Source organism: Drechmeria coniospora, chromosome 01, assembly GCF_001625195.1.
Source record: "Drechmeria coniospora strain ARSEF 6962 chromosome 01, whole genome shotgun sequence".
NCBI classification, from domain to species: domain Eukaryota; kingdom Fungi; phylum Ascomycota; class Sordariomycetes; order Hypocreales; family Ophiocordycipitaceae; genus Drechmeria; species Drechmeria coniospora.
This window is the reverse complement of record NC_054389.1, coordinates 1487020-1513503: the sequence shown is the minus strand read 5'-3', so window position 1 is coordinate 1513503 and position 26484 is coordinate 1487020. Positions and strand designations below refer to the sequence as shown.

At 57.3% G+C, this 26484-nt stretch overlaps 4 protein-coding genes across 4 annotated transcripts; 1 reads left to right on the top strand and 3 right to left on the bottom strand.

The window, feature by feature from the left end:
- Window positions 1–5910: 5910 nt before the first annotated feature.
- On the bottom strand, window positions 5911–7534 carry DCS_00409 (uncharacterized protein; the record flags this gene model as incomplete). Its single annotated transcript, XM_040797748.1, has 5 exons — window positions 5911–6312; window positions 6365–6966; window positions 7031–7181; window positions 7240–7284; window positions 7349–7534. 5 exons carry the CDS (start codon window positions 7532–7534, stop codon window positions 5911–5913), a joined length of 1386 nt encoding a protein of 461 aa, XP_040658631.1.
- Window positions 7535–8747: 1213 nt separating this feature from the next.
- Window positions 8748–14660, top strand: DCS_00408 (Vacuolar membrane-associated protein iml-1; the record flags this gene model as incomplete). The annotated part of the gene is made up of 1 exon (XM_040797747.1): window positions 8748–14660. The coding sequence occupies one exon, from the start codon at window positions 8748–8750 to the stop codon at window positions 14658–14660; it is 5913 nt and encodes a 1970-aa protein (XP_040658630.1).
- A 668-nt stretch (window positions 14661–15328) lies between these two features.
- On the bottom strand, window positions 15329–17188 carry DCS_00407 (putative calcium proton exchanger protein; the record flags this gene model as incomplete). The annotated part of the gene is made up of 1 exon (XM_040797746.1): window positions 15329–17188. The coding sequence occupies one exon, from the start codon at window positions 17186–17188 to the stop codon at window positions 15329–15331; it is 1860 nt and encodes a 619-aa protein (XP_040658629.1).
- A 3192-nt stretch (window positions 17189–20380) lies between these two features.
- On the bottom strand, window positions 20381–26018 carry DCS_00406 (sister chromatid cohesion protein Mis4; the record flags this gene model as incomplete). The annotated part of the gene is made up of 3 exons (XM_040797745.1): window positions 20381–25553; window positions 25610–25793; window positions 25865–26018. The coding sequence occupies 3 exons, from the start codon at window positions 26016–26018 to the stop codon at window positions 20381–20383; spliced, it is 5511 nt and encodes a 1836-aa protein (XP_040658628.1).
- Between the last annotated feature and the right edge of the window lie 466 nt (window positions 26019–26484).

Genomic DNA, 26484 nt, shown 5'->3' with positions numbered 1-26484 from the left:
GCGAGCCAACAGCATTTTGCATTCGTGCTACCGATGCGCACTAGTACTGGGTTAAGGAGTACATGGACTTGGCTGCTGGGGAGTACTTACGTTGCGGTACTTGAGGTACATGTAGGTACTTACAATCACAACCACAACCAAGTACGTGCAGGAAGCGCACCGGCGGTGGAATTTACGGGCATCAAATACCGCGGAGCGCAACACGACTGATGCGTGCCTCGGAGTAACACCAGGTACCAATAGTAGTAACCGTAGTTGTGCGTTGTACGTCGGTGTCATGCTTGCTGTATCCGTACCCGTACAAGTAAGTTTGTGCTTGTATTACGGAGTACCGTACTTGTAAATGTACTTGGGTGCGCACAGAAGTACAACTAAGTACTGTAGCTATTACTACGGAGTACAGTACTGTCAGTACGGAGTAGATGTACTGTAATTGCTAGGTACTACGTAGGTACTTAGTCGCAGTACTGCTTACAGGTCGTTGTAGTTGTAGGTACCTGAGTAGGTACTAATGTACTGTACTTGAGTACATGTAGGTGCACATGAAAGTAGGGCTCCGTACTTGGATTGGACGACACTGTAAATACAACTACTCCGTTCAAGTACCAAGTCCAGCACACCCAAATACTTTGCACGTACGGAGCAAGTACCGGTACACTTGCATGCATAGCAACGCAAGTACTTGCAAGTGTACAAGTACGTTGGAATCTGGTGGCAATACCAGCCATGTTCTGCGAGTCCGGTCCGGAGGGAGCATTACCGAGGTACCATTTCACATCCTGGAACGAAGGATGGTTCTCGGAGTGGAGGGGGCGGCCAGGACCCTGGCAGCGGGGACGTGTCACAGGCCGAAGCTACTACTTACTAGGTACTTGCATGTATTCCCATGATGGCACGGAGAACAAGTACGGAGTTCTCCGTACACCTACCTACCTGTCCATGTACGATTGTTATTACTTGTACAGTAATTACTGGATGGTGTGCCGGTGGCTCCGTGCGTTCTCCGTACACCTATCCACCTGTCCATGTACGATTATTATTACTTGTACAGTATGGTGTGCAGGTGTCTCCGTGCAAGTAAAGCGGTAATTACATGCACGCATATACAAGTATGAGATGTAGTCGTACAGCACTTGCAACCACTGCACTTACAACTACACGTACTTGCAACTAATTACTTGCATGTAAGTACATGTACGGAGTACAAGTAGGTCCAATGTACGGAGTACTCCGTACTAAGTTGTAATTACTCCGTACTCCGTACAGCGAATACCTACTTACAGTACTTAGAGTACCTACCTACCTAGTAGGTAGTGAGGGTGGAGTATTACCTACTGGTACGACAGCGTTCATTGGCACCTGTAGCGATGAAATCGGACCTAATCCACACACATGAGTAATAGTAGGTACGGAGCACAGTACCGTGCATGTGCTCGACAAACCGCTGAGCACGATTACTCTCAGCAGCACCGTGCAGCTGGTGAACACGGTGGGCGTGCACAGCAGCGCAAAGCCAAGTAGGTGCACTCGCAGGGTAGTGGCGACATATGGAGGCACGTATAAGACTCGTACTCGTGCTGAGTACCACAAGAGGACGGTTGCCGCTCCTCGCCAACCCGCACCCATCGGTGCCTGCACACAGCAGGAACTAATTAGCTGTAGGTACCGATTCGGCGAGGTCAACAAGGGAAGGGGGCGTTTCCAGCCATGCGGGATCCTTTGCACCGAAGAACGAGATTGTGCCCACAGCATGCTTGCGTGAGCGAGTGCAGCACTTCCGGTAGGTGTTAGTGCAAGTACACATACTCCGTACTTTGGTGGTACGAAGCACAGGCGCATCTCGTGACAACGACGCCGACGCGGGGACATTCATGCGGTACTCCCACTCATGGATCTGGGGTCCATGGAGGTTGCAGGGATCTACCCAGCAACAACCTTGCCGACTCAGCACCTGTGCTTGTGCTTGTACTTGGGATACGACAACCGGCTGACCGAGGTGCGGACTGCATGCACCGTGCTGTGAGTAAGTACGTGCAAATACAAGCACTGTCGGTGCCCGAAGCAGGAGAGCAATATTGATGAATTACAGTACAGTACCGTAGTTGTACGCTGGCAGCATACGGTAGGTACCTACTAGGTAGGCAAGTATGTACTTGTACGTAGGTGTACTCGTGTGTGTACGTGTGCTGGCATGCTTACAGTACTTAAGTACCGATTCAGCCCTTGAGTACACCCAAGTACAGTAAATACTAGCACGTCATGTTCACTCCCCAGTGACACACTTGCATGTACAGTATGAGCGCCCATGCAGCTGTGCGAGCGTGTACATCCCTTCCTTTGGGGGTGTCTGACGCGCTTCGCGCCTTTGCACCGTCGAAAATGCGGTGAAGAGCTGCAGCGGCTGACCTGAGCCCGTTGGGGGCTGACAGCACGATGCCTGCCATCAGCACAAGCGTTCGGTTGCAGGTCAGCACTCGCGTCCGGCGCAGTGGGAGCTCGCTCAAGGCGCACGCGTGACCCGCCTCGCTCGGAAGGAGGGCCGGGTGGGAGGCACGGCGCCACCAACAGGAGCCACGGCATGGACTGTAGAAGCAAGCAAGCACAAGTGCATGGACGGAGTGGTCCGGCTCTGGTAGGACGGAATGTAATACAGCAGGAATCACGAGTTCGTGGAGTGCCTGCATGGCTCATGTCTGTAAGCATGTGCTGCTCATATGGATGTACAGTACCTTTAGCTTGAAGTACTATTCATCCATGCAAACGACGCACTCTGAGTACCTTGGCGTGCAATGCCTACCAAGCAATAGGTACAGGTAATAATTAGTACCTCTTACTTGTTAGTAGGCTGCAGTGCCTACCGTACCTGGTGTGGCTGTAGGTGCACTTGCAAGTACTGTACTCTAGGGTGCCAACACCATGTACGGACGGCATTGGCTCGCCACCGCGCACGTACAAGTACAGTACTTCCTTGCTTCAAACCTGCAATGCAGCAAGTACCATGGCTGCCCCCACGGGGCAACATGATTTCATTCTCCAGCACAAGGTACTTGTACAAGTACATTCACCCTGCTCATACTGTACGTTCATGTAGGTGTGCATGTGCTCTCGTACGAGGAACGACAAGTGCATCATGCTCCAAAACGAGTAGTTGCACGAGTATTTCGTACAATGATCAGACATTTTTCTTCCGGTGGGCTTAGGCCTGCTGCCAAGTCATGTCACAAGGAAACCTCATGCCACCTTCCCCGCAATGTACTCGATACGGAGGATGCTCGCGAAAGTGCCTACGCTTCCAGGTACACGGTACACCTGCTCGCCGTGATGGGTAAGTACCTACTGCTAGGTACTATACAGTAGGTGCACCTACGAGCACTTGCGCTGTACCTCGACCCATGGTCTTAGTACCGGCACGTTGGCACTCCGCCCTGCCAACGCCAGTCAACACGCCAAGGGTGGAGGAAGCTCGGTCCATGGCCCGCCCATAGGGTCCTCTGCAATGGAAAGTCGGTACGATGCACCTTTGTCGACGGAAGTCGGAGCGACACGGCCATCGAGCTGCCAAGTCGGATGATGGCTTGCGGTGCTGGTACTTTTTGTACTCTCTACACCGTCCCATCTTCCGATGGCTGCAAGTGTGAAGGTGGGAAATACTGTATGCAGATCTGGCTCGTCAAGCTGACCAGTCGCCATCAGCGAAGCCTTTGTCGGCGACTACTTGTACACCTACAAGTACTGCAATACTGAACATGTACTTGCTCGTACAGTACAGTAATACACCGCACGCCAAAGCACATGTACAATTACTACCTACATGTACAGTACACCGTTCCTTGCAGGTAGCACTTTCGCGTTCAAGCACAGTAGTACTCCGTAGGTGTACAGTAATTACAGGCAAGTATATTTACTTTCATTTACAGCACGTTCATGCGCGTATGGAGTGTTGCGCACACCGAGGGCACATCCAAAGTACTGCACTTACATGTGCTTCGACAAACAGCACAAGATTCCGGCGGTCGCGTCGCCTTTATTTCAGAACAAGGAAAACCTTTGCTGCGGCTGCGGCTTGCCATCTACGTACACGTAATTACCTGCACGTAAAGTGCTAAGCTAAGGAATCTGTTAGAGCCAATGGTACGAACGCGCTCGGGCATGATTGGCCAGATTGGAAACCTGGCAAGGCCTCCATCGCACATGTGGTTCATGGCCATTGGTAAGTGGACGTCCAGGTACGAGGCAAGTACTAGTACCAAGTGCACGTACAAGTACTGTAGTCATAACACGACCAAGAACGACGTGGCAACTATTCCTCAACGATTCGCCTGAACCGCGAAAAATTAGTGGCGGATAGCCAAGTCGCTGCTCGAAGCGGCACTGGGACAACTTGCAACGTCTGGCCAAGGTGCCGCGTTGTCGGTCCCTGGCTCTAGAGGACGACCGAAAATCGGCACGTCTTGGTGACGAGCCATCGCCATTCCGGACCCCTATATCAGCCGAGTTGTGTAGAGTACTAACGGGGTACGGAGTATACTGCTCGATCATTGCCACAGTACTACGGCAATAGTAGGCATGCACTTGCGTCCTGGCACCCCTATACGTAGGTGTACTGTACATACATGTACTGTAGAATAATTTGGTGCACCAATTTCCTCAAGTACAGGGACACCCAACTCCACTGAAATAATACTCCATCACATCAGTACGGGGTTGCGGGAATGACGGCACGGCCTTTACAACGCCAAGGGCCAATTTGCAGTGCAAGTAAAAGCACTTACTTAATACTTCCTTCGCAGATAACGATGCCGTAACCTAGTGTATACGAGACTCCTTGGTACCAGTGGGGTGGCAAAGGTGACGATTCAGACTGTGGTTTTAGCGCTGCCCAAACTGAATCGTCAAGTGGCCAGATACAACTACACACACTGTAAGTACAGTATACTGCAAGTACATTCAAGTGTACTGTACTGTAAGCAATTAATACGGAGTACTTACTGTACGTGGTGCACTTACTCTGGAATACTCACTGTATTATGACCAGCAGAACCAAGTACATGTGCTTGACTTGCAAGTAATTGCACGAACTAATAAGCGTACATGTCTCCGTACAGGTACTCACTTACTTACTGTACACTCGCCCTAAGCCACCCCATCACCACTAAAGCGAGCAAGCTATTTCCGAGGTCAATAGTGCAAGTACAGTAAGTACTAGGTAGTCGGAATTATACAGTACATGTAGTTGTGCACGTCCAATTACTTGCTGAGTACTCCGTACCGTATTATTACTTGCAACTCCTATACAGTACGCATGCGCACCCCGACTCAATCTACTTACTGAAGTATCACTGGGACAATCGCACCAATCATGCTCATCGGCCTTTGGTTCCAGGGTGATGGGCCGTTGGAAGAAATGAGAACTCTGCCCGGGGCGCCCGCCGTCTCCTCCGCGTTCAGTTGCGTTGCCGCGCAAAACCCACACCCAGATGCCGGAATACTGTATTAATATGTGGACGGATACTGTACAGACGTAGGAACCAGATGCCTTTGTTGCGGGATTTGTTCAGTCTTCGTCAAGAGCAAATCACACGAACCATGACGTGCAAGTCTGCAGCAAGTTGGCATCTCATTTTGACGATTACCGTTCAATTGAAATTGAAATAGGCAAAAAGTAGCCCTCCCGAGCGATCCCTCGCAGAAGCACGTGTACCTCGTCGAGCAATGCCATGAACCGGAAGAGGTGCAGCGGGCCTGCGTGAGACGCCGAGCAGCCAAGGCAGAATCAAAGCATGCGTTGGAGCAAGTCGAGCGCATCAACCGGGTGCCGCCAACGAACAATGCGCATCCATCGATGCGCGACAACCAACATGCGGCGAGTGGCAATGCCGGCTCGGCTTACGTTGCCGTCGTGTCCATGGATCAGCGGTCCGACAGGTGTTCGACAGCCTCTATTCTCGGCGGGCAGCACCGCATCTCGCCACACGTCGTACCGCAGCCGAGCGCGCAATCCGGCCGAACTCTCCGCATGTGTGCCGGTACGGGAATTTCTGAACCTTGCGCCTCGTATCCATGGCGAGAAGACGAAGCCCAAGTGTGCCCATGTGCGCACCGACGCCGAGCATCCTCGGACGCTGGCAACCCCTCGGGCTGCAATGTGGCCGAGTGGATGCCGTACGCGTGCAGGCACTCCATCATGATCGTCGCCTTGTCCGCGAAGCTCTGTACGTGTCCCTCTTCGAGCACGACGTGGGCCGTGGCCATGGACTTGTGCTGGCTGAGGCGCCAGACGTGCAGTTCGTGGACCGAGTCGACGCCGGGAATCTGCTCGTCTCGCGTCAGCGCTGACCTCTTCCCACCCTGCCGTGCGCCGTACCGATTCCAGGTCGTGCCGCACATCGCGCAAGTCGATGTCGCTCGGCGCCGTCTCCATGAGAATCGCCCCGCTGCGCTTCGTCAACGGAATCGCCGTCAAGAGTATCGTCATGGCGATGAATACCCCCATGGTCGGATCGACGTAGAATCGGCCATCACCTTCCACCTTCCACACGATGACGGCGGCAACGATGACCCCGACATTGTTGACGGCGTCTCCGAGCACGTGAACCAAAACGCCCAGCATGCCGAGGTCTCGACCGGCCTTGGGAGGGACGACGGCGCCGTGCTTGTGCTCGCAGTGGCTCTTGACCGCCATCAGCGTCCTTTGCTTTGATGGGGGAGCCTTGTGACGTACGATTTGAACGCGAGGCTTCCTGTCGCTCATGGAAATGGCCGCCTCTTCCGTGCAGTCGCTTGCATCTTCGCGTCCGCGCCTGTGGCCGGGTCCGTGCTCGCCTTCATGTTCTTCGTCCTTGTCAGCGACGAGGTCGATCCGCAAGTCTTGTCCCGTTGACGCACCGTGGAGAAAGGACATGACCAGGACGTTCAAGACGAACCCGACACAGCCCACGACGAGGACAACCATGGGTTTTTCCATTGCTATCGGGCACGTGTCAGCGTCTTGTAGCACGAGCTTCGAGGCCTTGACCTGCACTCGACCTACGGCTGATGTTGGCGAAGCGCTCGATGGCCTGCACGAGGATGGTGACGCCGAGGGCGAGCAAGAACACGCCGTTGAAAAAAGCGCCGAGAAGAGTGGCTCGCTGCCATCCAAACGTGTACTCCTTCGGTGGCGGCTGTGGTCTCTCGGAAACCTAGTCCGTCATCGTGAGCCTCAGGCCGACCCCTCTGTAGGACAAGCGGGCAACGCACCACGAGTGCGACCAGAGCGACGGCGAATCCGATCAAGTCGCTCAGCTAAGCATTGTTCCGTACGTTAGGACAAGGCCTGCGTCCGGCATTTTGCCACTTGCATCCTTACGTAGTGAAAGGCGTCCGCCACCAACGCGAGCGAATTGGTATACACGCCGGCTGGGCTCGTGTCAGCCGAAGTTCTGACCAAGCGCGAAGCGTCCGACTGACCAACGAGCTCTGCTATGAAGAAGCAGAACGAAACGACAATGGTAGCAATCAGACGCTGCTTGCGCGTGAAGTGGCCCCAGGCCATTTTGTCAAGAGTCGGCCGAGAGGTCCGGTGGAAAGAGTAGTAATAGTCGCTTGGAGGCAAAACAAGTGCAAGGACGGCAACGCAACACTGGCACGTGTACAATTAGCATCGAGGAAAGCTACATCGCATCGGCCGTTGGGCCCGTATCCTTCACGACGTGACCGAGAAGGCCGGGAGGTGGGGGTTCGACCGTGGTCATATCCGAATCATGGAGCATGTTCGTACCGACAGGAAATGCAAGTCCCAAAGACCGTGACTTTCGAGTGTCGTTCGCCGGCCCGGTGCTGATGTTCTCCGTTGATGATGCAGAAGCATGCAATGTCGCGCTTTCGTGAGCTGGGCACCAGTAGGGGTGCATCCTCGGCTGGGAGCAGTTCGTGGCCAGGTCATGTAGTTTGCGAAACGGCCGTCGAAACGAAATGACAAGCATCGCATCGTCGGGGCATGAATTCGTTCAAGTGGCACGAGCTGAAGCTCTCATCCGGATCCAGGGTGACCGCTTCCGTGTCCCAGGCGCGGCTCACCATCGGCGTCTCTTCCAGCACAGCAAGCTGCAATTCGGAGTAGGGACTATCAATCGTTGATCCTCTGTGGTTCGCGAGCTCAACGGGAGTCGAGGTTTGATAATGTCACGTCCCCTTTCGGAGCAATGTCGCCAGTTGCGGCATCACAAGCCGAGGATGTCGCCAAGAATTGGACTTCTCAAGCCGCAGCGAGGGCCCAACGGCCTCTTTCGCGCGTCACGTCGAGCGGTCATTCGACCGTATCCTTGTCGTTCTCGACACACAATAGTCCTTGGCAGCAAACACGGACAAAATTGCACCCGTGCTTGTCCGGGCGCCAGACCATAGGCGATGGAAGCGACATCATTTCCTTCCGCCGTCGTGATGCTTCACCGTTTCCTCGCAGACGTCCGATTCGTTCGTCACGGCTGATGAAGATGCAGCCGCGGCCCAGAGAGGCAAAGTTTGCCGCGTCTCCGCGGGCCAGCACGAAACGAGGCACCTTCACATCTTGCTGCAACGCTCGCAGAGTTGCCGTCGTTCGTGTGACGTAATTGCATCATATTTCATCACTTGAACCGAAACGGAAACGACCTGCCGTGCCTCCATGGTGCATTGTTTCAGGCTTCGCTTCCGTGTATAGTTGTCAAAACAGGCAAGAAGATGAGGCGGCCAAGGGAAATTGCCAAAAGGTTGGAAAGCCTCTGATGATGTTTCGCGTTGTGCCGTCCAGGGATCAATGGTTGCTCCGCGATCCAAGCAAGCTACCACACAGGGCAGGCGGTGTAACCCCACCACCTACCGTTGGTGTACGTGCCGCAGTAGCCTGCCATGCCGCAACTTCATCAAGCAAATCAGTCGTGTTCCTTCACCGAAACTACGACCCTCCCTTGCTTGATCATACCGGCCGACGACGACGAAGAAACTTTGGGAGGCGTCTTGCCCATCCGATTGCCGATCCGACCCCCCTCTGCCTCTGTGAAGCTTCACAATGTGCCAGAAATGAGCCAGCCATCGGATCCATGGCTCGAAATGCCGGAGCAACGCCGTCGGGTCCTCGCAGGAGACCGCGATGGTCTCACCTTCGACAGTTGAGTGCGGCCAGTGCAGGCAGCCATGACCGTCCCGTCCCGGACTTGCTCGGTTCGCCGGGCAGCACCTCGGCGCACTCCACCATCAAAGACGGCAGCCGTTGTCACCGGGAACGGTACTGCCATGCTGCCGTCAACGAGGGCTATGCCCGAGACGAGGTCCTCCTCAACCTCGACCTCCTCGACGGCGAAGTCGTACCCGGCTCCCTCATGTCCATCACGCCGGTGCCAAAGGGTGACTCGTCGAGGTCCAATTCTAGCGCGTACGGCAGCATCAGCAAGCAACCTCATGATCGCTCCGAAGGCTCAAAGGTTGCTTCCGCCAGCCATGCCGATCTCGACTGCCGCCACAATCGATACATCTTCGTTGCCAAGGATATGCCCAAGGAGATCAAGGCCCGCCAACCGGACGTCGAGGTCTACGTCGTCAAGCACATTGCCGATGCTTTTGGCATCAAGAGGGGCACTCAACTCTTGCTTGCCCCGGTCGACAAGGACCACCCGGCCATCGAGGCGACGCACGTGGAGATGACGTTCAAGGATCAATATCTGTCCCGAGCAGACATGTGGAGGTTGACGGTTGGCGAGCTGACGCAGAAAACCGTCTACAAAGGACAATCGATCCTCTTCATGGGTACCATCAAGGCCCAAATCACCGCCGTCTTCGTTTCCGGCCAAAACGTCCATTCCGCCTTCTTCGTCCGGGATACCCGGCCCATCTTTCGCAGCGAGTCGGCTCGATATGTTCTCTTCATCCAAATGTCCCGCGAGATGTGGGATTTCGACTCGGAAAGCTCCGGCGAGATCATGTTCACCAAGGTCGTCAACGGCTTCCTTCCCGCCTTGTTCAAGCGTTGGGCCTTGTTGAAGGTAAAGCATCTCGTCAGCATCGTCCTCTTCGCCCGCGTCGAGTACGACACCGGCCTGTCGAGCGAGCTGGCCAGCACCGCCTTGCAGGCCGACTACTATACCGGCATCCAGCCCTCCGACGGCCGCCGACCCTACAAGGACTTTTATCGCGTCGTGGTCAGCCAGATGGCCAGTGGGGAGTGGACAAAGATCCTCTACCAGCTGAAGCGGGAGCTAAACTTTTTCCGCCGAGACATAAGTCTGCATCATCAAACCGTCGGTGCCTTCCCCGACCTCTGCTGCGACGAACAGAAATTCAAAGATGGGCCCCTCAGTCGCGTCGTGGCCGAATCGTCACTCTCCATCCACGGAAATGTTCTCGAGGCCATCAACCTCGCCGCCTCTCAGTTCTCGCATGACTACATTGACAGGGACCTCATGCGAACGGGCGTCTCCATCGCCGTCATCACACCGGGACCCGGTGTGTTTGAAGTCGACTACCAAACGTTGCGGAGGACCACCGAGGCATTAGTTGGCAACGGCATTGGCATTGACCTCATCTGCATGCCCCGGATGCCTCTGCACTCCGTTCCCCTTTTCAAGTACAAGAACCCGCAGTTTTCCGATGAGAACCCTCTCGGTCACGGTCCGCCTCTCGCCCATCCGTTCCAAACCCACGACAGCACCCCAAACCAGCCGACGCCAGTTGTGGGCAGCTACCAGTCCGTTGTTGAATCCTTCTCCCCGACCAAAGCCTCCGCCGTCGTCCGTCCCGTCGACGCTCCGGCCTCTCTGCCCACCAATGAGGAGTGGTGTTACGCCCTTCCTCAATGGCTGCATGTGTCGTTCTGGACTGGCGAGTCGGACGAAGCCCTATCGTACGCGGGCATCGCTCACTCGGTGTCGAAAAAGGTAAGCCAGGAAAGCGAGGATGAATTCACCGTCAGGTGTCGCATGTACGACCTGCAGATGCGAAGCGTGCTCGATGCCAACGAGATCGAGGCAGCACCTCTGCAATCGGATCCGCACTATCCAATTCACGCCATGGATGGCAGTCCAAATGGCACGAAACGTCGTCAGGATCGTATCGGTGACATCCTGTATCTACCAAATCGGCGTGTCCCGGAAGGTCTGGTGGACAACGTTATTGGATTTCAGAAATTTTCCCCGGACCGGCCTCGGTCCACGGACAAGTCGCTTTGGAAACAGCTGGAAGAGTTTGACGACTCGAGGAGTCGCTATTCGGTAGCCAGGCATCACTCGTCAAAGCACAAGTCGGAGCTGGACACCGTTTCGCGGAGGAATGCAGATGATTCCAATGTCCTTGGAACATCCCTTCCGGAGCGAAGAGCCGTCGGGCACACGATGACTTCCCGGAAGTTCTCCTTGACCACGGCTGAAGTGGAGAAGCCCAGCATGGATGCGACGGAACAGAAACGCAGCCGGCCAGCGATTGCACCAAAGGTTCCCGTGGCTGCAGCGCCGCCAAAGGCGCCGAAGCCATCGAAGCTCATGAGACACATTAGCCTCGGCCATCGTGGTTTTGGTATTGCCGCCCCAAAGGTGGCAGCGGCCGAAGTCAAGGCGGAAACGGTCAGCGCTGCGGTTGTCCCGGCTGGTGTCCTACGCCCACCTTCCACCGCCCGATCCATCTCGGAATTCAGACCGACAACCCCCCGTGCGACCGAGAGTCACTCGGACAACGTTTCCGCGAGGAAGAGTCAATCGGATCTTCGCGATCGCGCCCCCGCGGGTCTGTCATCAACGCCGAGCATCCCTATATCGAGACAAGAAGGTCACCGCAAGTCGGACTCCAAAACCAGCCGGCCGATGCCACTACCTGTCACCGGTCTGCAGCCTGGTTCCTCCCGACGGGAGAGGCGGTTGGACGATCATGACGTCCGGTACTCCACCGTACTTCGGGCGGAAGATGCGCAGAAGGTGTATACAAACAAGCTGCGAGCAGGCGTGTCCGAGCTGCCAACCACCTTGTCCCCTATGACGGCCATTACGCCCTGGTTGACTCTCCTGAACCCGTCGAACCCCGAGAATCACCGGATTGACGATACTGTATTGTATAGCCGATGGCAGCACGTGTTCCCCCGGACGTCGGATATGAAGGTTCAGAAATGGAAGACTCTTTGCTGCCCGGCCGCGGTGCCGCTGACGACGGAGTACTTCCCCTCCAAGGCTCAGTTCGATGCGGAATACCAGAGACATCCGTACAGCGTCGACCAGAATGCCGACGACGACTTGGCCGAAGAACCAAAATCGCGGCAAGAGTTCATGAAGGAGCTCATCAGCATGCGTTTCTCGCAAGGCTTCCAAGTCATCGTCGGACCGCTCGTTGCCAAGGCATTCGGCCAAAAGATCATCAAGGTCGCCGACGTCTTTGCCCGAGATCAAACGCTGGATGACGGCACAAGCGTGTTCATGTCTGTCGGCAACACCATCCATCAGCTCTCCTGCGTCAACGGCACCGAGGTCGAGGTCAACATTTACCTACGGAAGCCGACGGAGCCATCCGCCTCGGCTCAGGGCTTCCCCGCCGTGTACAAACCCGCGATACGGACAGACCTGGACGGCGAGTATGAAACGAGACATATTGACATACTTACGCCAAGGCCGGAGCGAAATTGGAACATGATCGATTCCTACCTCGCCGGTCATCATGAGCAAATGATGGAAAGTCTGAGATTCTGGCGTGCGAGATTCGTCCTCATTCCTCTCGGCCCAAAACACCCATCGATTTCGAGGTGTCAGAGCGGGGACAATCCAGAGGAGCTACGGATCGAAGGCATCAAGCGCCTAACTCAACTCTGGCAGAAGAATCGCTATCTGTCTCCGTACGAGAAGCGTTTTCAATCGTATGATAACCGGCGCAACCCATTGGATATCATCTACAAGACCGACGATCCATCCGTCGTCATTGCGGCCGAGCTTGGAACACTGCCGTTGCTGGAAGGCCAAGACGGTGTTCAAAGAAGGGGCAAGCTCGTGACGAGAAAAGAGCGGTTTCAGAAAAGTCATCTGAATCTTGCGGCGTTGGCAGAGGCCATCCAACAGCCGGTGGAGAATGGCGGCGTCCCGTTGCGAAACCGCAGGTGGCATCTTCGCATGCACAACGCCGCCTTCATTGGCTCGGACATGACCACCTGGCTTCTCGACAATTTTGAAGACTTGGAGGATCGCGAAGAGGCAGAGCAGCTCGGAAATGCTCTGATGATGCAGGACGACGCCAAGGGCAAGCCCAAAGAAGGCACGGACGGCAACAGGGGAGACAAAGAACGCGGCTTGTTTGTCCATGTGGAGAGGCGTCACAAGTTCCGCGATGGAAACTACTTTTACCAGATTGTACCCGAGTTTGCCAAGCTCCAGCCGGGCTGGTTCAGCTCGAGACGGCGTGAAGCTTCAGCGCCGTTGGCGCAAATGTCAGACGGCAGTCGGGGCTCGCCGCACATGGGCTTCTCACGGAAAGCGGACTCCTTCGAGGAGCAAGCGCCCGACTCTCTGTCGGCGACACCCACAATGTCGGCATCGTACGGAGGCAAGAACCGTCCGAGGGTCCATCTTAGCAAGATGATCAAGTACGACGTGGATCCCCGAAGGAGGTCATATCGCCCTGAGCGGATCGACCTGCACTACGACCGCCTACACAACCCAGACAGCTGCTTCCACATACGGATAGACTGGATGAACGCAACCTCAAAGCTCGTCTTGGATGTGATTGAAAGCTGGGAACGTGAAGCGGGACAGTACGGCTTGCGGCTGGTCGAAGTGCCCATCAATGAAGCCAGCATGGTGACGTCCTCTAATCCGTTCCGCAAGCCGTATCTGATCAAGCTTGCGGCACGTCCGCCGGACGAGAAACCGGACGCATTGTACGATCCGAGCTCGCTGGGGTTGCAGACGGCGCCTAGTAAGCATTTCTACCAAACGGCTATTCTGAAAAGCTTCGATTTCGTCCTCGACTTTGAGGCCGCGTCCAACTTCCCCGGCAACGTCGACGTGCGCTACTCTTGGGGAAGGCCCGATTTCAAGTACACGCAGTACATACACCGATCTGGATCGCTTATCGCCCAGATCACCGATGACGGCAACTTCCTAGTCCTCGAAAACCGGCTCCTCAGCAAGGGCCCGACTACCGGTCGTGACAAGGAGTTTCGGTCGCAGGGCTTCGCGGATCAACCCCATCTTGACCGCGCAGGCCGCCTGATGAGCATCGGCGGCGCTCATGGGGCCTACGGTCGCCCCGATCCTGCGGCGGGCGTCTCGCCCACCGTCTGGCCCGCATTCCCTTATTTCTCGCCCGCCGTTCGACCGGCCGATGCTGCGAGCAAGCAGTCACGTCGGGCAAGCGAAGCGAAGGATGTCAAGGATGGGCTCGAAACGCTCTGCCACGACGCCGCCGCTCTCGAGGCCTTCTACGGCGAGACTTTTGACAAGGGTCAGCACGTGCACGATACGCCCTCTTCGGTGTCCACGGCGCCGCATCTCGAGCCCGTTCCCGAGGCAAGCATCCCGTCGCTCGGACTTCCGCCAGGCGTGCTGGGCAACCTCGATGGTGGAGCTGGGGCAGCTGCCACAACCGCTGCGGCGGCACGACTCGGAAGCCCCATGGTGTTTTTGCGGAGGGGAAGCGTTCAGTATGATGGGATGGGTCTGGGGTCTCGGGGCAAGTAGACACCAGCATCAAGTGTGGCCGGGCTGGCTGTGCCTATAACCCCGCCGGAATTTCTGGATTCACAAACACATTGAACACCAGGAATTGAACGAACCAGCGGTGGCATGTAGTGGCGATGGGGCGTATCTCGAGCAGGCTGAAAGGGAGTCGGATGACGCGATAGGATTGACGTTGCCTGCTTCAAAACTTGTGTAAGTACGCGATGGGGTCATCGCCGGAGTACTCGCATGGAAATAAATGACATCAGATGCAATTGCAAGTCTTGGCAAAGCTCCGCTCCACAGATCAGGACAGGATCGTGACATGTTTGGTGTGTTGGAATTATACACGCGTATAAAGATACAGATAATTGTAGATGCATTTGTTGCGCAACTTTCGTTTCCCTAGCCGCAAAGATCAGAAAATCGGAGAAAATCGGAGAAAATCCAGATCGCCATTTTCTCCCACGAACACCTAACACCCCCAGTGAATTAACATGGGCAGATATCCAGATGCGAGATTCTGCAGAGCGATGCCCACATCGGGTAGCGAGGATAAATACAGGGGACTCGGGTTGTCTACAATGTGCGGCAGGGGTTGGGGGAAACCCTCAGCAAGATATATTATTTTGCATCCCAAAGGATGCGAGGAGCGCGATAGAAGCATGCCTGGTGGCTCTGGCACGACGTTAAAAGCCGCCCGTTTGTGAATCGGGATAGTCTATCATGCAGTCAGTTAGCAGCCGAGGGTGAGGGGTGGATTGCGAACGAAGCAACATACAAAAGGAGCAAACGGCGATGATGGCGTAGAGGCAGATGAGCAAGAAGCCCTCGAGCCAGTGGCTCTTTCCGTCGCCAATGAGGTAGTTGGTCAACAAGACGGAGACAAACATGACGGCGACCTGGAAATTGTCGAAACTCAGGTTCATTTCGTCCTTGCCCATGCCCCAGCCGACGACGACGAGCAGGGGGATGAGGAACAGGGCGACCTGCATGCTAGAGCCGATGGCAACGCCGATGGCGAGGTCCATCTTGTCCTTGATGGCAACGGTGACGGCCGTCGCGTGCTCGGCCGCGTTCCCGACGATGGGCAAAAGGATGAGACCGACAAACTCGACAGACAAGGAGCCGTCGCGGGTGATGGCATCGATGGCGTCGACCATGTACTCGGCGCAAAAGGCGATGACCACGGTGGAGCCGGCCAAGGTGCAGAGGGCAACGATGAAATTGAGCTGCGGCTCCTCGTCCTCGTCATCCTCCACGACGTGGCCATCCTTGTTGATGCGCGGCGTGGTCATGAGCATCTTGGACAACCGTTCATTCTCGCTCTGGTCGGGCAAGGCGTGACCCATGAGCGATCCCGGCATTGCAAATCCCTGCTTGACCGCGCCGGGCTTGACGCCCGATTTCCAGGGCTTCGCGGGCACTTTTTGACTCGACTCGCTGAAGACGGCTTGATGGGTCTTGAGCTGGAAGAAGAGGTAGGCGGCGTAGACGACGAGGAGGATGACGGCGGTGCCTCGCGACAGGGCGGCGACCTTGTTCAGGGGCGTATCCTGGACGGAGTCAAAGACGGTGGGGACGATGACGGAGGCGGCGGCGAGGGCGAGCAGGGAGGCGGCGGTTTGGGCGACGGTGGTGTTGAAGAACTGCTCGGATCGTCGTAGGCCGCCAAAGAAGAAGCAGCAGCCCATGACGAGCAGCAGGTTGGAGAGGATGGACCCGATGAGGGAGGTCTTGACGATGCTGATCTTGTTGTCTATGAGGGCGATGAGGGCGACGATGAGCTCGACGGCGTTGCCAAAGGTGGCGTTGAGGAGTCCACCGAGCGTCTCTCCCGTTCGGAGGGCGATTTCCTCGGTGGCGAAGCCGAGCATGGCAGCCAAGGGGATGATGGCGATGAAGTTGATGACGAAGACGATCTTTTTGTCCACCGAGCTCACCTGGGCGAGAGCGATGCCGACGGGGGCGGCGAAGAGCAGCACGTTGATCCACGAGTTGAGAAAGGTCCGCTGCAACTGGTTGGCGACGGTGAAGGGCTCCGTCGGATAGACATGACGGATGATGCCGTTCTGGTAGTTCTTCTTCTGCTTCTTGCCATCCTTGGCATCGCCATCGCCGGGCGTGCTGTCGAGGGCCGCGGCGTCGGGCCTCCTGTTTCGCAGGGACCCGGCCCGGGACCCGGCACCGATGCCTTCGTCGACAGATCTCGTGGCCATCGCCTCATCCTCGGCGCCAGTTCCGCTGAACCGGGGTGCCGATGGCCCCGTCTCCCCACCAGGACCGGCGGCGCCGAGCATGGCGGCTGCGGCGGGCGGGTCGGTCGAGTTGTTGGCCGTGGCCGTCGATGACGATGTCGGTGCCGTGGCGGCGTGTGAGAGACGCTCGCCGCCGGGCTGCTCCTGCTCCTCGTGTCCGGCGTTCCACGTCTCCGCCCGGCCGTGCCTCTGCCCCCAGGCGACGTGTCGGAAAGGGTTCCAGGCTTGTTCGTAACTCGAGCGGCTGACGGTATGCGCCTGGCGCTTGTTTCGAAATTGATTGTCTAGCATTTCCATTCACGAGTCAGCAAATGGTAGCTTCCACCTGCCCCGTGGCATCAGCGACCGGGGCGAACGGGCATCAGAGGTGAGGCTTGGGTATTGGCGAGTGAATGAAGCATGAGCAGGATGAGCATCGACAACCAAGAGCAGCACTTTGCTCCGTCGCTCAGGGACTAGGTTCGTGCACCAGCGTGTCACCGGGCGAGAGACGGGGAGATGGAGGAGGCGACGGGAACGAGGGACAGAAGGGCCAATGTAGGTCCGCACGACGAGGTGTGATGTTGAAAGCAAGCGGCGTCGTTCGTCGCGGATTGAAGGCATCGCCCGCTGCCATGGCATGATCCGTTCAGGCATGGCCGGTATGCATGTCATGAACAGACGGGCTATCCAGGTTGAGGCGGGGGGAGGGGGAAGGGGGGGGACGAGAAGTGACAGAGTCTCAAGACGTGGCCAAGACGTGCTACTCACAGGTCGACATCCCAATGGTGCTTCAGAAGACAGGCCCCCAATCCTTGGACGGCAAGCTGACGACGAGATTTCGGTTTCGGAGGAAGCCAACCAAACCACCGACGATGTTGTCGGCTTGCAGGACGAGCTTTGAATTCGCGAGAGGCAACGGCGGCAGCGGCGTCGTCGATGCCAACTGCTCTGGGTGCCGAGGCTCAATTTACGCTGCAAGGTCGTCAGACTAGTTTTTCATCTCGGCCGACGAGGCCAACAAGGGCAGATGCCAACTCCCGACCAGCCGTCACGTCATGGCGACGAGAAGGACTCCTGGAGGGATGTGCAGAGTCGCAGAGGGCACGAGCTCGTACGTACCTGGAGCTGCCGAATCCAATCAGACTCGTACGAATAGGCCGAGATGGGATGGCCTCTCTCGTGCAAGTTGATGGAGGATGGTGAAGTCGAAGTGGGCGAGCAATCCCCCTGCGGTTGGTTGCCTTCACGGAGGAAGAGATTGGCAAGTTGTCATGCACAAAGGGGCGAAGCGGGCCCCAAACATGCTCGAGAAGCCAGCCGACCACGCGGGCTAGTACGCAGGCACTTGAATTTCGAGGGGACGAGGGGCAGAAAGGAGGACGCGCCGCCGCATGAAACGAGGGCCGCCGGCTCTTGACCGTCACAGCCGAGGGCACACCTACAGCAGTAGCAGGAGGCAAGTAAATTGCCCGAGTGCCAACCAGCCTCGTCAAAAACGATGGCGCTACAGAGCATGGTGGCAAGTACAGCATAGTAAGTACGTCTTGCTAGGGGAAACCCCGTGCACTAAATACCGCCAAGCTGGGTTAGGGTAGCCGTGAATGGCGGGCAAGATGAGATCGAGCAATTCTCCAGCCCATCTGGCGTACCACAAGTACAAGTACCAACCAGGTACAAACACAACTACAGCACAGCAAGTACAGTGTTGTACAGTGAATCAGGCCAGTAATTAATACACCAGCCCCGGCATAGAGAAGTATCGAGCTTGTATTGGACGGTTGGCATGAATACGTGCGGCGTACCAAGCAGCGCCTGTTTGTGACAAACAAGATACTTGTATGCATGGACTCCGGCCTGCAGCACGGTTCAGCAGCCCTTGAAGCCGCCGGCCGAGGCCCCGACTCGTGCGGATCGATGCGTCTTGCTCATTTCCCTCGATTCATGCCACGGCAAAAATCAAACAAACAACGGGGCCGCCAACAGTACGTACAAGCAAGAGAAGGATACACATACGTTGAGCACTGCCCTGCCCCCCCAAGTACCGATCATCGATCGGGACTCGGCACCCGATGCCAAGAAGTACTCGGTACCCAACGCGCCAAGGCACTATTCCCGGCCCGCCATTGGCCATCTCTTGGCCATCTCTTGGCAGACACTTGGCTCCAGGGACACGATTCACACCACGGCCACGGTAGGGAGTACTTGTACAAAGCAAGTACAAGTACTGTAGTTGTACGGAGTACAGTACAGTACAGTACACCGCCTGCTTGCTTACAGTACTGTTGTACGCCAGTACACCTACTGTACTGTATTAGTAGGTACCTAGTACTTAGTGATTACTCCGTACTTGCAAGTAGGCATGCGTGCCAGCACAAATCAGACACAGCCAAGGAAACGTGTTTGTGAAACATTAGAAAATGAAACAAGACCACGCCTCCTCTCGCGCTTCTCACCCCTGCCACCTCGTCCCATCCGCTCGGTCTCGCTTATCGAATGTTGCCGCCGACGAGTTCGTGGCTTGCACTACGTCATGCGCTCATCGGCATGCTGCGTGGTGTTGCTGGCGTTCATGTTGCCAACAGCGGTTGACAGTCGTTCCACGGCATGCTCATACGTCCGATCCATGCCCATATGTTGCGAGTTGGCGCCCATCATGATGGCAGGTCGAAGGCATGTACGGGGTATCTGTACTTGTACTCTGTATTGCTTTGAGTGTGTTCTGTATTGCTCTGGGTGTGCTCTGTATTGCTCTGGGTGTACTCTGTATTGCTCTGCATGTGCCCTGTATTGCTCTGGGTGTACTCTGTATTGCTCTGCATGTGCCCTGTATTGCTCTGGGTGTACTCTGTATTACGTTGTATGTGCCCTGTATTGCTCTCTATGTGCCCTGTATTACTTTGTATGTGCCCCGTTTACTCTCTATATACTCTGTATTACTTTGTATGTGCCCTGTATGTGCTCTGTACGTGCAGAGTACTCCGTGTCCATTAGCTCCCCGATGCTGCCGACAATGACAGCCAGCCAACAGGCACCCCAGGTGAAGCATGCTGGTGCATGCTTGCCAGCCTCGCTTCCCTACTGCTCGGCGTTTCAGGGCTCCACGGCCACTTCCGCACTACCCTGTACCTGTGACAAAGCGCTACCCGGGGCGTCATGCCCACGCCAACACCACCATCTGCCATTCCTCGTTTTCATCAGCCCTCACGTCACGCATCTGTCGCACCGACCATCTCGTAATACTAGCATTATATTCATGTGTATCAATGTCATCTAGCCTGTCTAGCTCATCATATGCGCCGATGCCATCTGGAGGCGATCCTTTCTCTATCCTGACCCCGTCGTGCAGGGTAGCAACAGCCCAGATACGCGTATGCTTCGTCGTCGTCCCGAGTGGGAGACGTTCCAAAACGAGCCCTCCCGTCATGCCGTCGTCGTGCCCGCGCACCAATAACCGTGTGTGAAAGGCCGTCATGACCGACCGTGCCGAAATGTCCGCTGGCGTTAGATCCAGTCCCCGTCGAGCTCGGCGTCCTCGCTCATGTCCACGCTCTGCTTGCGCGGCCGTCCCCGTTTACGCGCCTGCGAGCCGGACCGCGCGCGCTTCCTGCGACCGCCAGGGGGGGCACCGCCCTTCCTCTTCCTGCCTCGATCCGCGGCGTCGTCGTCGCCCTCCCCGCCGCTCGGCGTCGACGCCTCCATCTCCTCGTCCTCGTCGGCCACCTTGAACTCCTTGTCGATGCTCATGAGCTCGACAAACGCCTTGCACTTCTGCCCCATGCTCCCCTCGCTCCGCAGCCCGCTCATGTGGGACGACAGCTCGTCCCAGAGCTTGTCCCCGTGCACGCCCTGCACCTTGGTCGGCGTCCTGTTGAGGTCCTTCGCGAGCGCCTTGGCCTTGCTGTCGTGCCGACTCGTGCCCATGCCGTAGAGCTTGCGGATGTGCGTCCGCGTCTCCCACAGCAGGAGCAGGACGATCGACGCCGTCGTGAGCTGCCGCAGCCTTTGCGCGCTGGAGTCGTCGAGCCGCCGATGGCCGGGCTGGCCGTCCACCGTGGCCGCCACCGTCGCCTCGCCCGAGGCCGCCGGCTGCCCGTCGTCCAGCTCGTCCAGGTCCAAGCGAACGTGAAAGATGTCCGACTCGATGGCCTGCGCCACCGTCGCGCCGGTGCCTGCCACGATCTTTTCCATGGTGCCGACGACCGTCTGCAGCTCGCCGACCGTCTGATACTCGATAAAGGCCAAGTTCTCGACGACGAAGCGTGAGAACTCCATGTGCGGTGGCACGTCGCCCGTGCTGTCGAGCGTGCCGAGGTCGAAGTCGACCTGGTTGCACAGCTTCTCCAGGAACCGCTGCCGATTCTTCATCTTGCTGATCTTGAGCACCTCCATCAGCAGGTGAAGCTTGGGCTGGAACGGGTCCGTCGTCGCGCCGTGCGAGTCCTTCACGACGTCTCGTTGGTAGTTGTACGCCGCCTGGACCGCCTTGATGTACTCCCGCTCCAGCACAGTCTCGTGCTTCTCGTGCAGCGACCGATGCTCCGTGAAGGCGAGCTCGGCAATCTTCCGGTTGGCCGACGTCTCCAGCGTGATGAGCGTCACCCCCGTCTCCTTCGGGTGGGTCAGCCCTTGCCGGTTGATGCTGCCCAGAACTTCCATGGCGAGGAACGCATGCTCGTCTTGGCTTCCCAGCGCGATTCTCGTAATGTTTCCCAGGAATCGCTGCGTCGTGGCGCTCGCGACGTCGTCAAACGACGTCCCGCCCATCACCGTGAGCTCCTTCTTCTTGCCTTCGCCGCCGTCGGCTCCCGCCTCCGATCGTCTTTCCTCCGTCAGGAGAAACTCCTTGAAGGACCGGAGGATCATCGTCTCCAGCATCGGCACTCGGTCCTGGAACACCTGCTGGAAGGCCGTGTAGACCTTGGCCAGCACGTAGTTTCGAGGCCACGACTGGCACACGAGCCCGATGGCCTCGATGCCGGCCTTTCGAGCTTCCAGCGGCTGCGAGGGCACCGTGAACGGCGAGAGGATGTCGATGATCAGCCGGGGAACGGAATCGCCCTGCCATCGCGGAAACTTTTCCTTGAATATGCGCAGCTGCTTGTCCAGGTCGCAATGCTTCCCGACACTCCCCACGATGATGGCGTACGCGGCGAGATGATTCAACCGCTTGCCGTCCAGCGGCACCTTGCTCAACTTCTGGGTGCCCATCAGGCTCGAAGCCACGAGGTTGGCCAAGGGGTTGAAGTCGTTGAGGAGTTCGCAGACGGTGTGGGCGCACGCGATGAGGTCGTCCAACGCTCCGCGGGAGGAAATCTTGCCGATGCTCTTCAGAAGCTGCAGTCGAACTTCGGCAAGGAATTCGGAGTGCACCGCCGGCAGCTGAGGGAGCACTCGCTTGTAGATGATGGTCACGGCTCGGAAGGCCGAGAGCTCGTCGCGGCCCGTGAAGCTGGCCAACTGCGGCTTGAGGAGCCGAATCTGCTCGAAATTGAAAAGCTTCGGATCGGCCTTGGCGAAGATGGTGAGAACTTGGAGCGCATCGCGCCCGGTGGGAATCGTCGTGTCTTCGGAGTCTGGGTCATCTATGAGCCCAAACATGATGCCAACCAGCCGTGAGCAGACGGCAAACGGTCCTTCCAGGGACTTGTTATGGGGCCTCAGTATCGTCTGGAAGACCTTGTCGAGGATTTCCGTCACCGTGCCCGTCTTCACCGTCTGAATGATGAGGGAGACATGCTCCGTGAGGGCCGTCTCGAAGGCGGCGGTATTTTCGTTGGAGTAAAAGGGCGCGAACCAGATCTCTTCTATCATCTGCCTAGCAAGATCGCGCACGCCTTCGTCCGGATCCTGGACGCGGCGGAGCAAGCCGCTGGCTATGGCGCTTCGCAAGCCCTTGTTTCGATTGCGAAGGTAGATGTCTCGAGCGAGCTTCATCGCTCTCTTTCTCACCCCGACGCCGGCGTCCTGAAACCTGTCGATGATCTTCGGCGTCAACGACGGCTCCAGCGCCGGTCGCATGCCGATGCAGTTGCCCAACAAGCCGAGGGCCGAGTCTCTGACTTGTGTCGACGAGTCACTCGAACAATCCAATATGAGCTGGATCACCGTCGAGTCGCCGTCCAATATGGAGGGGTCCGTCTCGAGAACTTGGTTGATGCTCTTGAGGCTCTTGCTTCGAACCGTCGCCTGGTCGCTCGCCATGGAACCCAGCAGAATGTCCAGTATTTTCCCAAACGACTCGCAGAGAGGCGATCGCAGCAGGAGGATGGAGAAGGCAAACTTGGCCTGGCTCGCCGTCACGGCCTTGAAAGAGTACTCGTTGGCGAGCCACTTCCTGTCGTCGACCATCATGCGGAGGCGATAGGCCAAGCGACCTAGTTCCTGGTCTCGCTCGCTGTCGTCCTCCTGGATGGAGTCGTAACCGCTGTGGATTTTGCTCGCCCAGTCCGTGATGAGGTAGGAGACGGCGCTGGACAGATGATGATCCTCGACGCAGCGATCTTGAAGGTACTCCAACGTTGCGCGATACGGCCCGGACCACGCAACCATCTGCTCCACCTGGCTCTTCTGCTCGAGGACATGTGCTGCCAAGTCGGAGAGGTATGGAGACAGCCCGCCGGCTTCGCCTCCCTCGAGGGAGCTGGTGGCCGTTCGCTTCACGTGCGATCGGAGGCGAGAGATGGCAGCGCTCATGGAGCCGAGCAGTTCCAGCGCCATGTTCTTGGCTGGTGCGGCGGTTTTACCCGCCTCGAAGAGCTGCACCATCATGACCATCAAAAGGCGGAGGAGCAGCTCGGCCGACGGCCAATCCGGCAAATCCAGGCACGTCGTAAAATCTTCGACGAAGAGGTCGAGGAGGTTGCGGTAGGGCGTGTCGCCAGACTTTGTGGAGCCGATGGCACGCTTGACGATGAAGTTGATGACGTAGGACGCGTTGCGGCTTGCCGAGTCGTTGAGGGGGGCCGTGGCGGCTTCCAGCTCTTGGATGGCAACCGCGTGCTGCTCCGCGCCCTGCTCCTCGCTCGTAATGGTAGGGATGGCCTGGATTCGCTTCTGGGATAGCACCTCCTCGCCTTCGGCATCCTCATCGCCGTCGATGCTGCGGAGAACGGCTTCGCGGCCGCCGGCGTCATTGCTGTCGACCCTGCCGGAGCTCGCTTGAACCAAGCGCATGATGAGGGCGGAGACGGGCTGGATGCTACCGCCATCGGATAATTTGAACTGTCGAGAGCTCTGCTTTCCAACAGGGAGCTTCTCGAGGGAAGTCAAGATGTCGTCGATGATGCCTTGCCTCTGCTCCGGTCTGATCAAGAAAATCTGACTGAGCATGCCCATGGCGGCCGACCGGATGCCGTCAAACCTCTGAACGCCAATGGCCGAGTCTCTCTCGAAATAGGCATTCTCGACAAAGATGAGCTTGGATGCGCTAAACTCCAGCGTGTTGATGACCGACTCGGAGAGCGTGATCCTCGTGACGAGCTCGGCAAGAACGGAAGAGAACTTTTGGCAGCAGACAAAGACGGAGGCGACGACCTTTTTGTGCTTGTGCACCATCCGGAAGAGGCCGGCGGTCGGACCCGAGTTGCGCAGCTCGACCAACGGCATGATGAAGTCTTCCGTGACGCACTTGAAGAGGGAGACGCACCGGTTGATGACCGCCTCGGAATACAGCTGCCTGTCTTCCCGGCCGCCGGAGAGCACGCGCAGGCAGGTTCGCGCCGCCTTGAGGGCCGTCTCGACTTCGGGCAGCTGTTGGACCCAGGTCTCGACGGCGGCTTCGTCCCAGCCTTCGTCGGCGCGGATTTCTAGCCCGTCGACTTGCTTCAGACCGGCCTCGCTGAGCTTCATGACCTGGACGAGTCCTTCCAGCGGAACGCAGTGAAAGCATTTGAGCCCGATGACCTTTTGGATGGCGCCATGCATCTTCTGCTGCATGGCGGCGGTCATGGTGGGCTCCTGGTCGGTCGTCAACGTCACGACATGCTCCGACCCAGGTTGGTGCGCCAGCGCATCTCCGACGGCGGTGAAGACGGTGCGCATGAGCGAGTCGAGCGCATCCAGGGACGCCTCTCCTCTCTGGCGCTGGTCAAGACTTGTGACGGCGAAGCCTTGACTGTCGGTGGGGTTCTGACCGTCAGTTCGCCGCGTCGAGAGGATCGAGGCATCGGGCGCATCGGCAATCGGCAGGTACTCATCCCTCTTTATGCTCACGGGAGGCAGCTCGACGCTGAAAGATGATGAAGAGGGTTGATTTGGCGTCGCAGGGGACTGCTGCGAAGCCTGTGCCGCGGCGACGCCGGCAGATTTGGGAGTGTGCTCCTGCAACTCGTCGACTCCCGTGGTATCGAGGTAGGATGTCGGGTCGAAGGTCCTCTTCGAGGGAATCGCCACCTCTATCCTGACTGACGGTGATTTTTGTGAAGCGTGGGCTTCCGGGAGACCGTCGTGCGGTTGCGGCGGGAGGCTGGATCTTGATGAGGCATCATCTCCCGTGACCTTTGCAGGCAAGGGTGGGTCGCCATTCGAGAGCTTGGGGGTGGACGTGTTGGACTTTGTCGACTTGAAGAAACTTCCCACTCTATCATATACGCTTTTAGTCAACGGCGAGAGGCCTTGCGCAAGACTGTTGCCGGCGCCGGCGGTGGAAGCTGCGGCGGGCACCGTGGGAAACTTGCTACGGAGGATTAGCACGGCCGGCACCTTCAGACAAAGGAAAATAGGGAAACATACTAGTGTGTCCGTTGTGAAGGCTTCAAATTGTGCAACACATAGTCGGTTGTCTGCTTCAACACGCGAGACCCTTGCGGCTGGTTGGCAGACTCGCTGTTCAACTTGTCGAACTCGTCTCGGGGGAATAGATCGGTGATGGTCATGGCCGGCGAGCCGGACCCGAGGCTCGGGTTCGGTATGATATCTGCCAAGGCAAGGTTAGAAGCTGAGCTCCCGGTGCGGCCACGGCGGCGGCCGGTGCGAGCAGGGACGGACCTGGGAGGAAAGGAACGGTTGATGTCTGAGGAGAGAAGGGCAAGGACTCCTGCAAGGTGAGTGGGCGTGAGATGGACTGGAGGGAAGCTGGATCATGAGCAACGCCGGCTCCATTTCTGGGGCCATTCGCATTGTGATACTGCGCGTGTGCCATATTGTCGCTCACACAATGCAGCCCGCTTCAGAGGGGGGAGTGACGGAGCTGGTCGGACTGCGCATCGAAGGCCTTGGGATGGGGTGAATGACACCGGTCGTCCGACGCAGGGTGTGGGGAGGGCGAAGGAGTCGGAGGCGAGTATCGAAGCACCAGTCGCTTGAGACGACTCTACGCTAGCGATGCGATGTGGGAAATGAATGTTGTCGGTCGCATCCTGTGGATGGCGGTCGGTCGTGAAGATTCGACGAACCATCTGGGGAACCGCAGCCTTGCGTGCCTACCTGGTCGAGCATGCATCAATGTCGAAGTGGGTCTCCATGGCAACACGCAGCCAGTCAACGGTTTTCCCGGAGTGGACACTAGATGGCATGCAAGTTTTCCCGTTTTCGTCTCCGGCAGCCTTCCCCCCATCAGTCCCGCCCACGGCACCGTGGCATTATTCGTGCTCGCACTGTACTCGTGC